The 13,495-nt window shown below is 51.4% G+C and overlaps 1 protein-coding gene across 3 annotated transcripts; it reads left to right on the top strand.

Annotated features, from left to right (window-relative positions):
* The first annotated feature begins 24 nt into the window (after positions 1 to 24).
* LOC112217155 (UPF0606 protein KIAA1549) lies at positions 25 to 13,142 on the top strand. Of its 3 annotated transcripts, none has more exons than XM_042300100.1 (21): positions 25 to 653; positions 1,301 to 1,523; positions 3,513 to 4,823; positions 5,080 to 5,165; positions 5,470 to 5,638; positions 6,270 to 6,400; positions 6,539 to 6,725; positions 6,981 to 7,040; positions 7,144 to 7,298; positions 7,432 to 7,609; positions 7,837 to 8,021; positions 8,251 to 8,456; positions 8,541 to 8,671; positions 10,025 to 10,221; positions 10,294 to 10,538; positions 10,864 to 11,011; positions 11,140 to 11,340; positions 11,623 to 11,675; positions 11,764 to 11,891; positions 11,977 to 12,131; positions 12,307 to 13,142. In XM_042300100.1, exons 2-21 carry the CDS (start codon positions 1,394 to 1,396, stop codon positions 12,532 to 12,534), a joined length of 4,284 nt encoding a protein of 1,427 aa, XP_042156034.1. In that variant the 5' UTR covers positions 25 to 653; positions 1,301 to 1,393; the 3' UTR covers positions 12,535 to 13,142. The 3 variants fall into 3 exon arrangements, with proteins under 3 accessions (XP_042156034.1, XP_042156033.1, XP_042156035.1); XM_042300099.1 differs by having other exon boundaries at positions 11,140 to 11,442; XM_042300101.1 differs by lacking the exon at positions 1,301 to 1,523 and having other exon boundaries at positions 11,140 to 11,442.
* Positions 13,143 to 13,495: the final 353 nt, after the last annotated feature.

Below are 13,495 nucleotides of genomic sequence, written 5' to 3'. Positions count from 1 at the left end.
CCCCATGTTTATCATAATTAATTACACAGAAACCTTATTTTGAAGATCATTTGGCCCAAATATTCTACATGAAATCCATATAGATCCATGATTCACAAGGGCCTATGCCTTGCACCAAGCAGGACAAGTTAACCGGTATTTTGAGTGCTATTCTCCAAGCCAATGACCAGGTATGTTGGCTCACGAATTTGAGGAATGCTGGGGTGTTGCAGAGAACGCTCTGCTGCAAAACCATCTAAGCGATGCACGCCTCCCAATAATAAACCGAATTATAGCGTGCTCATGATTTGTGTGTGGAATCGAATGTCATTTTCGGGTATTGTGGACAAAATTAGAGACATTATGATATATTCCTATTTGAGGCGGACAGTATGATACTGAGACGTGTCCAGAATCTCAGGTTTTCCAATAATGAGCGTGTGACGTTTCACCGCGAGATGAACACGGCGCGGCTTACGTTCAAGTGCTCGGCCGCGAACAGATTCAGTCATTACTGGCGACATTGGGAGTTATTTATCTAACGGAAAAAACGGGTTTTCAGTTTCTGCATTTTGTAATATAGTAATTGTGTTCGTTCTCCTTGCCGGGGAGCGCGTGGCTGCATGGGCCTGGGAGAGGCGTGACGCGCCTGTACCGCATCTCCTGGATGGCAGGTAGGCTCCATCACATCGCTGTGAAAAAATAAGGCTATGGAAAGAAAGAAATGCGCCGAATGCTATAGGCTAACTGTGTGTTTGAGATATTTTGATTAGGCTTTTTTCTTTTCTTTCAGTTACAATTAGGTTGGTTTAACATTATCAGCCGATTGTCAGCATTCAGTCTAAAAAAGGCTTCCAAATTTGAGCTATTAACAGCTCGCCCTTTTTATCACTGAAATGTATCAATTTGTCTATCGCTGCGAAAGTGTAGGCATACTGTGGGAAACTGTAAGAATGTCCGCTAGACGAGGTAGCATAATGATAAAGATAGGATAATACGTTTGGAATTGTCATGTCCGACAGTATTATAGGTTAATTATGATACAACTAAATCCGTTGGCTATCTCAAATAGACCTAATAAATAAAGGAACTGCACGGTGGCCGTCGGATGTGTGAGATGCATGATGTTTGTTGGCAGCCGTGGCCTAGTATAAGCCTCCCAATAATGGGGTCAGCCAGCTATCAAATGTGTCAGGACACTGGTAAGGCGTCTGTTGCTTTAGTAGCCTAGTTAAAAAGAGGCATTAACCCATTCAATGTACCTATACAATGAAGATGTTGGTATTATTAGGTCTTTATCTCAATAGATTTGTATTATTAGATATTTGCATATAGGGTCGCCTGAAAGCATGCAGTGATGATGCTATTGAGGAGAGATGGCATCGCACGTGTGTGATGTGACAACTAGCGTGCCATGGAGATTCTGATGAGCGCGTGTTCGAGGATGTGCCCCGGAGTCTCTCAGGGCCTGCGCACTAATTGCGCGCACCTGCTGGTAGCATCGTTGCTGGTGTCCATGACGATGTCAAGCTCACCTGTTGCAGGTACGTGACATTTGTCTTACCCCTCATAGTCATGGATGGCTGATAGCTTTGAGTCAGAATAAGAACTACTGTTCACACCTGGTTTCATCAAGGTACACTGAGACAGGGCCAGTATTTGACTTTCATTTGACTTTCCCAGTATTTGACTTGCCATTGACTTTTGGAGCTGGCCTTGGTGCTGAATGCACCAACTTCCATATTCACCCCCATCTCGTCACCTAGTGTCTTTCCATCCTTTTAACTCTGTCCATTCATCCTCCTCCATCTCTGTGACTCGATTATGTCGTCGGGGACAGATGGACAGTGGATGCCTACACACACACAGTCATCCCTCAGTCTGTCCCACTCACCGGCCTTGAGGCATCACACACACACACGGTGCATACAAGCACCCCCTCAAAGTCAAAATATATCCTGACTTAAAAATCTGTGGGCGGCTGTGCGACAGGGGCAGACGGACTGCTGCCCGGTGATGAAGGATGTTTAGCACTGCTGATTGGATCATTGTCATCACAGCCATGTGGATCGACCGTAGGGTGCTGCATGCTATTCTTAGAAGTCTTTTCTCTCACCCATCTTCATTCCTGCGGTCTCGCTCTCTTTCTTTCTCCTCTCTCTCTCGATTACTCTTCCCCTCTCTAATTCTGTTTCTCTGTATTTTTTTCTGCTCTCTCCATCACTAACTCCCTCTCTGTATCAATGTAATGCGTGCGTGCGATTTGATCCTGCTGTTGGCTGGGACGCCTCTTGAGCTGTGTGCCGTGTCTGCAGCATACCAATGAGCTTGCCGCCACACAGCACGTGATGCTGCCGCAATGCACGGCAGAGCCTAGTCAAGGCTAGGAGGAGGAGGCAGGGTCCTCGCCATAATGTAACTTACTATACTGCTGTGTGTGTGTGTGTGTGTGTGTGTGTGTGGGAGAGGGAGGGGATGGAGGAGCAGGGAGAGCAAGGCGATTGTTCATTTATTCTGTTTGAGTCAAGGTAACCATCCCAGAATGATTATCATACGTCTGTACTGTGATACATCTGTATTGTGATACAGTATATTGTGCATAAAATCATGATAAATGCACTGTGGCACTGGGTGTTTTTCAATGCCTATGTCCTGTTGAGTGACGATTGTGTGCGCAGGGCCGACCCTCCAAATAAGCGACAGTCGGGGTCTCAACTTAGTGCTGAGAGTTAGAATGATAGAATACACAAGGTGGCATTTTGAAATGTGGTACTGCATCAGCAGTTTTCCTCTTATGTCAGTCACTCAATTATCACATGTCGGCTAACATTTTAGCCAGCTATCTAAAAATTGTATGTAGTAATCATGCAGGGCACGTGCCCAGGGGCCCTGATCTCCAGGGGGCCCCCATTGATTTGTTAGTCACTCACCCAGATATTGTATTAACATGGCTTAAGTCATATGGCAAAATATGTGGAATTGCTGGAAATTGGCATTAAAACAGAAAATATTCACCTTTTAGCTAAATGTGTATAAATTGGATTTTAAAACTGCAAAATTTCTCTCTGCCCCATGACAAAATGTGGAAAATTGCAGTACTTTTTAAAATTTGTTATGAGCCAAGAGGGGGAGACACAGATGTTTTGCCCATGAGATAGAAGTCACACAAGCAAATCTCGCTTAGGGCCCCTAAAAGGCTAGGGTCGACTCTCTCTTTGTGTGTGTGTGTGTGTGTGAGAGAGAGAGCTCAGTGCTGGCCTCTATCCTCTGCTCATTGTATTCTCTAGATGGAGCTCAGCTTTAACTAGGTCTCTCAGCCACCAGCAGGGATTCTGCTCAGTCTGCTGTGTTCATACATGAATTTTAACCACGCACACATGTACACGGCCCTGCGAAAAACGAGCGTCCTGTCCAGGGTGTGTACTTGTACATCAAGCTGCCTCGCGCTACAGAAACAGGAGAGGCTCCTGCACTATGGGCCATTCTGGCCTGGACAGTCACACGTGTTGTGACGGTAGTTTATCTCTCCACAGGCGGTGTGGACTCCAACGGAACGACAGCAAAACGGTCGTCATCGCGGTCGTCATCGTCACCCTCTTCCAGATGGCCAGGCGCCACCCCACCCAAAGACACTAGTCCCCATGGTAACACTGATGCTGCCTCAGTGGACGATGAAGCTCAGGGCATACATCTCCTCCTGAGACCCCCGGACCTGCTGTCCCCCAGCCACCCCCTTCCTCTGCCCCCCCACAGCCAGCCCACCCTCACCCCTCCACCGCCCTGGGAACACGCCCCCTCCCTAGAGGAGGCCTGGGGGTCCGGTGACTACCTGGAAACGCTCTCCTTCATGGGCCCAGAGGGGGAGGAACTGGCCCTGGCCACACCCTTACCCAGTCACACCTACGACCCTGACGACGGGGCCTCCTATGACACCTCCTTCCCCTCCCGCCCAACCCTCCCCCTGTCCTCCAGCCTCCTCCGACCCTATACGTCCCCCACCTCCCCCCTCCGGGAGGGTCTCCCCTTCACTCACCCTGCCCAGCCTGAGGGATACCCTCACTGGGATGAAGAAGACTATGACCTGGGGGACATTTTTCCTCTGGAGCCCACGGAGCTGCTGCTGCCAGATATGAACAGTCTGGAGTACTACACCAATCTGCTGGCCAGAGAGAGAGACGAGGAGAGGGAAAGGGAGCGAGAATGGGAGATAGACAGGGAAAGGGAGCGAGAACAGGAGAGAGACAGGGAAAGGGAGAGGGATCGAAATGGAGAAGGAGACAGAGATAGAGAAATTGTTATCCCACCCCCAAAGACCACCCCCAAACTTGGCATCACACCTACCACTACCACAAAAACACACATACACACTCAGCCCCCATCCCCCTCCCCTAGCACAGGGCCCCCTCCTGCCCGGGACCACAAGCACCCTCTTGTCCCCTCAGCAGGTCCAACCCCTCCCCTGACCCTCTCACCCATTCTCTGGGAGGGTCAGGGTACCTCCACCCCTGGAGTTAGACCCACCTCCAGAGTACCCCCTCATCCTCCTGTTCCGCGGCCCAGAGTCCCCCCAGCTACCCCTGGCAGACACCCTCCACTGCCCCCATCTAACACCACCAGCCTGGCTCGCCCCCCCATGCTGCGACCTCCAGGGAGGGAACCCATAAAACCACCACCACCTGTGACCGAGGTCCCCAGCAACCGACCGACGACCACTACCAAGGCAACCACTGTTACCACGACAACCCCTGGTACCCTGGCGGGCATCACCCGGACTCCCCCAGCCCCTCCAGGACGCCAGTATCTGTGTAACGTCACCAAGCCTGACATGTACCTGGTCAGAGTGGGTAAGACAACACCAGTAGAACTCGTAGTAGACTAGAGATGGAGGTACATATGAGAGGCAATTGTATGCCAATATTGCAGATGGGGATGCATTGCACTGTTCTGGCCTGTCAATTGTGTTGTGCTGGGATCTCATGGTCACCTGTTTTAAAGGGAGCACATCCCTTGGTTAACATATAGCTTAGGAGTGTGTTTTCAGGGAATGCGTTGGCAATAGTTGAATGCAGGTTGTTTGAGGTTAAACCTGTCTCTTCCTAGTCCTGCCAAAGTCTGGCTCCACTGTGGGCTTTGGCCAGGTCAGGGACATCTTGAAGAGGGAATTCAACCGCTCAGTGGAGTTGCAGGTAGGCCTACTATCAGTACTCACTGGGGAAGCTTTGGGGAAAGAGCATGATTGTAATCATGAGATGCATTGCAGGAATGTGCAAATTTGCCCTTTACAAATGTCTTGAAAGCCAATCATGCCTGGCTTCCTTCTCCACTCTCTCCCTCTGCTCTCTTCTCCCTCCCAACCTCCTCTCCTCCACTCTCTCCCTCTGCTCTCTTCTCCCTCCCAACCTCCTCTCCTCCACTCCTCCCTCTGCTCTCTTCTCCCTCCCAACCTCCTCTCCTCCGCTCTCCCCCCCCCCCCCTCTCTCCTTCTGCCAGTTCCTGAGAACTCCGTCTAGCCTTGCGTTCCGTGTTGTGGCGGGACCTCTGATCTTCACCGCCATGTCTGTCGTCAACGCTCTGCGCCAATCAACACGAAGCTCCTCCTTGTTCCCCACTGTCTCACCTCTCTATGGCATACCTGATCACAAGTACCAGATACACTCTGGTAGGAACCTTCTCTCTCTCTCTCTCTCTCTCTCTCTCTCACACACACACACATATATATATCTCACACACACACACACACACATATATATATATATATATATACGAATCAATCCTGCTATAGGACTCATTGAGACCAGCAGATCAAACGAACGACTAAAATGAACGAGTCACTCAGAAGTGAAAGAGATTGAGTGAGTCGTTCATTTACATCATTCCCTATAACGATATTGTGCTCATGGCAGTCAAGCAATGCATTCCCCCAGGAGTCGTATGCCTAGCAATCTACAAAATAGACATAGTTTAAATCAAACTTTTACAAGTCTGTCACAAAATGCAGCTCCAATAAGCTATGGTGAACTAGAGGCTTGTAGAATCATGACTTGAGTTTTCAGTTCATCGTTGGCTGGTAGGCGGTCCTGCATGCTCTGGGCATTACTACCTCAAATGAACTGAATTAGTCGAAAGATTTGTTCTTTTGACTGAACGAGTCAAAGTTCTGAGCTGAACTTCCCATCACTAGTGTGTGTGTGTGTGTGTGTGTGTGTGTGTGTGTGTGTGTGTTTTAGTGCTGCATTGTACAATGTGTGTGTACTGTAAGTGTGATAATCTATAATGTGTGTGTTTTCTAGTGCTGCAGTTTGTGCCCGGTCACGTGGATGTGCGTGTGTGTAACTTCAGTGAGCGAGTGGAGAGAGGACTGCTGATGGCCTACACAGAGACACGCAGACGTGCACATGAATTTGGCAACGTTACTGTACAGGTAAGAGTCGTAGCCGTGAAGGTGTGTGTACTAGCCATTTACTTGGGTAGGTTCAGCGGAGCTGAGGAAAACGATTCAGATCAATCAAGAAGTTTGTCAATCTGTAACGTGTGTGTGTGTGTGTGTGTTTACCTCCAGCTTCTGAACATCACCATGGGTCAGGCCAAGCCGCAGGGTGACCAGAAGGTTCCGGTGGACATCACGTTTGCGTTGCTGGATGGGCGGGGCTACCTGTTGGGGTCAGAGGTTAGCGGTCACCTGAGACACCTAAGCACGGTGGAGTTCAGCTTCTACCTGGGCTTCCCCGCGCTGCAGATCGCTGAACGTAAGTCTCACACCACACCACACACACACACATCTCATCTACCCCTCACTGACACTCCACGCACACCCCATCTATACACCAGTTACTATCCCACACATGCATGTGCACACACTTATACACTCTCACACCTGGGTGCCGTTTATAGCATCCTGACCATATGCATGTACTGTACTCCCACACATACCCACTCTAAATGAGCTGCGTGCCCCACGGACATCAGTGAAGTAACCTGCTGTCCTGTGTTTGTCTCTCCAGCCTTCCACTACCCCGAGCTGAACGTTTCTCACCATCTACGCTCCTCCTGGGTCCGCACCGGTACGAATGTGGAGAGAATTACCGCGCTAGAGCTGCATGCATGTGTTGCAGTCACGACGGCCGTTTTTGAGAAGTGCATTAGTGTTGAGTGTGTGTATTGCAGTGTTACTGGGTGTCCAGGAGCAGACGGTGACTGAGCGGAGCTTCAAGGCTCGTCTGGAGCGCCGTCTGGCCCTGCTGCTGGAGGAGGGGCTGGGGGACGGGAGTCAACGACCCCGCTGGAAAAGATCCACGGCCGTGGGCAACAACAGCTTACAGGTACTCAACACACTTATCCACTCTCGCACCCACTACGGGTGCTGTTTGTAGCATCCTTACCACATGCACATGCTGTACTCCCCCCACACACTACACACACACACACACTCTGACTCCACGGCGTTATCTCCAGGTGGTGCGTGTGTCGAGGCTGGCAGGTTCAGGGCGTTCTCTGGAAGTGGTGTATTTCGTGGAGGGACCAGAGGGGGAGAGAGTCCCTGCTGATGCCACCGCTGCCACCCTCAACCGCCTGGAGCTGCAACGGGCTGCCATCGTACTGGGGCACCGCGTCCAGAGACCCCTTGCCCAGCGTGAGTCTATGCATGCGAGCGTGCGTGTGCGAGTGTGTGTCCGTGCACCAGCGGGTGGCCGCATGTGCACTTGTGTATGTGGGATTTCGATAAGTAGTATCCAGTGATTCGCAATTGTATGCCCATGCAGGTTGGCTGCGCTCATTTCCTAATGTACAGTAGCATATATTGCTTAGATAAAAGTGTAAGCTGATTGTATATGTACATAATGTACTTGTCTTCTGTAGCTGTGGAGACCCTGACGGTGCCCCCGTCTGAGACTCAGAGCAGCAGTATCTGGCTGATTGTGGGGGTGGTGGTGCCTGTCCTGCTGGCTATCTTCATCATCATCATCCTCTACTGGAAACTGTGCGGCTCGGAGAAGCTGGAGTTCCAGCCTGACGCCATCAACACCATCCAGCAGAGACAGAAGGTCAGGGGCAGGGGTGAAGGGTTAGGGGTCGAGGGTCGACCTAGATGAGGGACTGGATTTGTTATCTGACCGGAATTGCATCAAAATAAGAAGGGCATAAGGCTGTAGTCATACATACAGGTCTTGATGTGCTTGGATCTCTACTTGTTCCACCCTTTTCTCTCTCCCCATCTCTCTTTCTCCCCTCTTTCTGTCTCCCTTTCTATACCCCCCCCCTCTCTCTCTCCAGCTGCAGGCTTCCAGTGTGAAAGGGTTTGACTTCGCCAAGCTCCACCTGGGGCAGCACAGTAAGGATGACATCATGGTGATCCAGGAGCCTGGTGCCCTCCCTGTGCCCATCAAAGAGTCCACCCCCTCTGAGGGAGGGGATCTCAACACTCCCAAATCCAAGGGCTCCTCCACCAAGGCGGCCCGCGCTAACCGCCGTAGGGGGAGGTTGGTAAACACATCCACACGCAGGGATACATCCACACTAATCCACAACCCCACACTAACCGCTGTTTTTCTCTGATTGGCCAGACTGTCCCCGTCAGATGGTGACTCGTTAGGTAGCGACCAATCGAGTGGCAGGGAGTCTGCAGAGGAGACCACCAGACATGTGGGCACGCCCCACGAGGGGAAACCGCATCGAAACAAAACGCCCAAGAATGGCAAGAGACACGCCCCTTTCTCTTTACCCTGAGGCCTTATTCAGAACATTCTGATAGAAATGTACCATAATAGAACAAACTGGATTCTTTGTCAGGTAGATTACAATGAGGAATCAGGTCATCTCTACATGTATACTATTCTATCTACAATGCCCATGCTGAAACACAGAGGAGAATAAGTGGTAGAGGGAGAGATTGTGTGAATGAGAGAGTGCGAGTGTGTATATATTTGTGTGTGTGAATGTGCGTGTACGTACGTGTGTGTGTCCTAGATAGAGCTATGCGCTGAATCAGCAGGAGAACAACTGATTAAAGGAGATGCATCAGAGGGAAAAAGAGAGGGAGAGGGAGAGAGAGGGGAAAGAGGAGTGCAGGAAAGCACACAGGATAGAGAGCGAGTGGAGGAGGGGGAGGGAGCAGAAACGGAGGGGAGGAAAAAGCTTGCAATGTGAACATGTCCTGAATCACTCTCCCTGATCACCAAGTGATAATGCTTCTTGCCCCCTCCCTCTCTCTCTGTCTCTCTCTCTGTGTCTCTCTCTCTCTCTCTCTGTGTGTCTCTCTGTCTCTCTCTCTCTCTCTCTCTCTCTGTGTCTCTCTCTCTCTGGCCTCCTTTCTTTTTGTTCTGGCCTGGATCATAGGGAGGAATAAGATGGGAACGTCCTCGCTTCATGTTGAGTGGTTCAGTAAAGCTGCAGCTGCCAGGAAGAACCCAGTTTAGTGCTACAATATTACTACAGTTTACCTTACTCTCTTTCTCCCTCTCTCCTCTCCCCTCTCTCCTCTCCCCTCTCCCCTCTCTCCTCTCCCTCTCTCCCCTCTCCCTCTCTCCCCCTCCCCTCACTCCTCTCCCCCTCTCCCTCTCTTTCTCCCTCTCTCCCCCTCCCCTCTCTCCTCTCCTCCCTCTCCCTCTCTCCCTCCCCTCCCCTCTCCCCTCCCCTCTCCCCTCTCCCCCTCCCCTCTCCCCTCTCTCCTCTCCCTCTCTCCCTCTCTCCCTCTCTTCCCCTCCCCTCTCCCCTCTCTCCTCTCTCCTCTCTCCTCTCCCCTCTCTCCTCTCCCCTCTCTCCTCTCCCTCTCTCCCCCTCCCCTCTCTTTCTCCCTCTCTCTCCCCCTCTCCCTCTCTCCCCCTCCCCTCCCCTCTCTTTCTCCCTCTCTCCCTCTCCCTCTCTCCTCTCCCTCTCTCCCCCTCTCTTTCTCCCCCTCCCCTCTCTTTCTCCCCCTCCTCCCCCTCCCCTCTCTTCTCCCTCTCCCTCCCTCTCCCCCTCCCCCTCTCCCTCTCTCCTCTCCCTCTCCCCTCCTCTCCCTCTCCCCCCCCTCCCCTCTCTCCTCCTCTCCCTCTTTCCCGCCCCCCAGTCCCTCCCGCAGGCAGTGGTCCAGATGAGCTGCTCTCCTCTTCCTCCATCTTTGACCATGTGGACCGTCTGTCCCGAGGCTCGTCTGACGGCAGGGGTCGCCAGGCCAACAAGGTCCAGCTGATTGCCATGCAGCCCCGGCCCAGCCCACCACAACGCTCACACAGCCCTACCATCACAGAGAGGGTCAGCGCAGAGGTGAGAATACACACTATTATACACACACACACCTTAAAACTCCTTAACACCTTGGTGTGTGCGTTTATCTAGGTGGCTCTGAGACATAAGTCTGAGATCGAGCACCACAGGAACAAGCTGCGTCAGCGGGCTAAGAGGCGGGGCCAGTGTGAGTTCCCCTCTATGGATGACATCCTGGATGCCTTCGGGCAGGCTCAAGAGGAGGCGGGGCAGGGAGGGTGTCCCCAGCGCCTCTACAGCTCAGCCCATGACCACATGGACAGCATCTTGCACCCCGACCACCCCTCGCCCCCCACCCCAGGGGAATCCAGGAAGAGGTGAGATGGTCGTATATACTCAAAACTCTTCGTCTTTCCTCCATGGTCAACTTGTTTCATAAATACCTCCCACTAGCATCAGGTGGTTGAACGGGCATTTTTTGTATCAAGATTCTCCTTTTCGTTCTTCTGCATCGACCTCTCGATAGAAGATATTTGCATCCCTTGAACACGGTTTCCCTGTAGATGCCAATGAATAGTCACGCTGAATATGTGTGACCGATCTGTATTAGTGTCTGTGACTGAATTAGATGGTTCTGTGTGACTCCGTTGTATGAATGTGTCTGTGACTAATCTGTGCCGATGTCTTTCCCTGTCCTGCCAGGGGGAGGCGCTCTCCTCGAAGCCGGCGGAGGCAGCAGGGGAACGGCAGTCTGCCAGACACAGACAGACTGACGGACAGAGACCGCCTGCTCACAGACAACAGCGCCACCTACAGGAAATACCCTGGACTCAACAATGTGGCCTACATGGTGAGACACACATACTATGCGCATACTGTGTGTGTGTAGGTGCGCATAGTATGTGTGTCTCACCATGTAGGCCACACACACACCATATACATGCTCACTCACACTTCCTCCTCTTCTCTCTCCTCCAGTCTGACCCAGACCTACCTCCAGACCACGGCAGCCCCTCCCCTAACGACGAGGTGTTTGACCACGCCCCTCCCCCGCCCCCCTATGTGCCCCCCCAGCCGTCCATCGAGGAGGCGCGGCAACAGATGCACTCCCTATTGGACGATGCCTTCGCCCTGGTGTCGCCCTCCTCCCAGGGCAGCGTCAGTGTCGGGGTCACGCAGGTCAGCCCCGCCCTGCCAAGCCCCTCTCCCTCCCCACAGACACACCCATCACGCCAGTGGGGCTCCTACCCCGCAGCCCCCACACACAGCCCCTTCTCTGCGGTAAGAGTGTGTGTTTGTGTGTACTCCCAGGGTCTCTTCTGTGAAGTATGAATGGTGCTGTCTCTATCAACCTCTCAGCTTCTCTCTCTCCCTCTTTACTACTTTGCATCTACATGTTTCTCCTCTCTCTCTCTATATATATATATATATATATATGTTCTCTCCCCTCTTCCTGTCCAGAGGTATGCAGAGTTGGGGATGTCTCCCTCGTCAATACAAGGCCTGTCGCAGAGGTGAGACAGATGTTACTATACTACCCAAGCTGAAGTACATTCGGTGAATGTCAGCATTTCTCAAATCTGGTGTATGTGTGTGTTTCAGGCAGGGCCTGGGTTCAGGGGCCTATGTTACCGAAGAGGAGCAGTTGCAGGATTCTGTTTACGCCAACAGGGGGCAGTATGAAGAGCCCCCCTCCTCCTCCAGACCTCGGCCTGTTGGGGGAAGCACAGGTAAAGGCACCATGTGTGTGTGTGTTAATTGGGATTAATGTGTGTAGCTAATGATTAGTTACATATGGTGTGTTTGTGTTCTCAGGTGCTCAGCTGCATCACCTGACTCAGGTGGGCTTGTCGAGCCGGATCAGTGCGTACCCTGGGGTGGGCCGCAGCGTCTCTGGGCCAACAGGCTCCAGCTGGAACCAGCAGCCTTTAGACCAGGACCTCTCCAGACCCGGAGCCAGCAGGGAGACTGTGAGTCCAGACTACATGATGACCAACAGGGACAGCATGAGACTGTACTGGGTGGACCATATGTCAGAGATGAAGAGAAACATTTTGTTTTCCAGAGGAGTCATCTAGTTTACAGAGAAGTAATTTGATCTCTCTCGCTCTTACCCCTGTCTCGGATCTATCTCCCTCTCTTTAGGTGCTGTCGTTCCCTGAGTTCTCCTCCTCCGGTGTGTTTCAGATGCCCAGCTCCTCTCTGGGAGACCATTCTGTCCCCCCAATGCTCCTGGCCCCTCCCACTCCAGAGTTCCCCCTAGACGAGTCCTCCCCCTCAGCCCAAAGCTCCGCCTCCCTCATCAAGGCCATCAGGGAGGAGCTACGACGGCTCGCCCAGAAACAGGTTGCTGTGGCCAGCAGTTATTCCTAGACCAGTGTGAGCCCCTACCCCCTAACTGGTCAAAACTACTGACTCTAAACTGGTCCGAACCAGTTTGAACTACTCATCCTCAAGCAAGTATGGATTGACCGGATCCACTACCCCAAACTAGTTTGAAACAGTCAGAACCACTTTCCCTAAACTGGTGTAAAGAGGCTCATACAACTATTCATAAGCTGGTCTGAACAAGACTGAACCAGTCTGCAACAGATACGATTTCCTTACAACAATAACATCACGGTTCTTTACAGGGTTCTTCTCTCTGTAAAGGTTCCCCGTTCAACAGCACAGTGTTTCCACTGGACAAGAGGATCGAGTTTGTTTTCTTCAGTTCCATAGAAATGCTTCCTTGAGAGGGGCCGTCTCTACCCTTCCTGACCTCGTGTATGTGGTGCTAAACCTCAGCCTCATGTCTCCTGTCATTAAGTTAACCACACATTGCCTTCAACACACATTCATCATCAGCCATATTGGTGAGGTCTTCTCCATTCATCAGCCATATTGGTGTGGTCTTCTCCATTCATCAGCCATATTGGTGTGGTCTTCTCCATTCATCAGCCATATTGGTGAGGTCTTCTCCATTCATCAGCCATATTGGTGTGGTCATATTGGTGTGGTCTTCTCCATTCATCAGCCATATTGGTGATTCATCAGCCATATTGGTGAGGTCTTCTCCATTCATCAGCCATATTGGTGAGGTCTTCTCCATTCATCAGCCATATTGGTGAGGTCTTCTCCATTCATCAGCCATATTGGTGAGGTCTTCTCCATTCATCAGCCATATTGGTGAGGTCTTGCACTGTAGAGAGTTTTGGAGTATAGTATACTTTGGGCACGGGGGACTTGAATATACAGATGAAAAAAGTATATAAAAATGAAAATATAAGTAGATATAAAAATCCCAAATGAGCACAATATGAATTAATAAGGGTGACCAATGGAGTATTGAAAT

This window comes from Oncorhynchus tshawytscha, linkage group LG17, assembly GCF_018296145.1.
Source record: "Oncorhynchus tshawytscha isolate Ot180627B linkage group LG17, Otsh_v2.0, whole genome shotgun sequence".
In the NCBI taxonomy this organism is placed as follows: domain Eukaryota; kingdom Metazoa; phylum Chordata; class Actinopteri; order Salmoniformes; family Salmonidae; genus Oncorhynchus; species Oncorhynchus tshawytscha.
This window is presented reverse-complemented; position numbering and strand designations above follow the sequence as displayed.

Bases quoted from the DNA above. Each gene is read 5' to 3' on its own strand.
- LOC112217155 (XM_042300099.1), top strand. From the start codon at position 1,394: ATGGAGATTCTGATGAGCGCGTGTTCGAGGATGTGCCCCGGAGTCTCT. The intron at 4,824-5,079 runs GTAAGACAACAC...GTCTCTTCCTAG, and splicing joins CATGTACCTGGTCAGAGTGG to TCCTGCCAAAGTCTGGCTCC. The intron at 12,132-12,306 runs GTGAGTCCAGAC...CCCTCTCTTTAG, and splicing joins CCGGAGCCAGCAGGGAGACT to GTGCTGTCGTTCCCTGAGTT.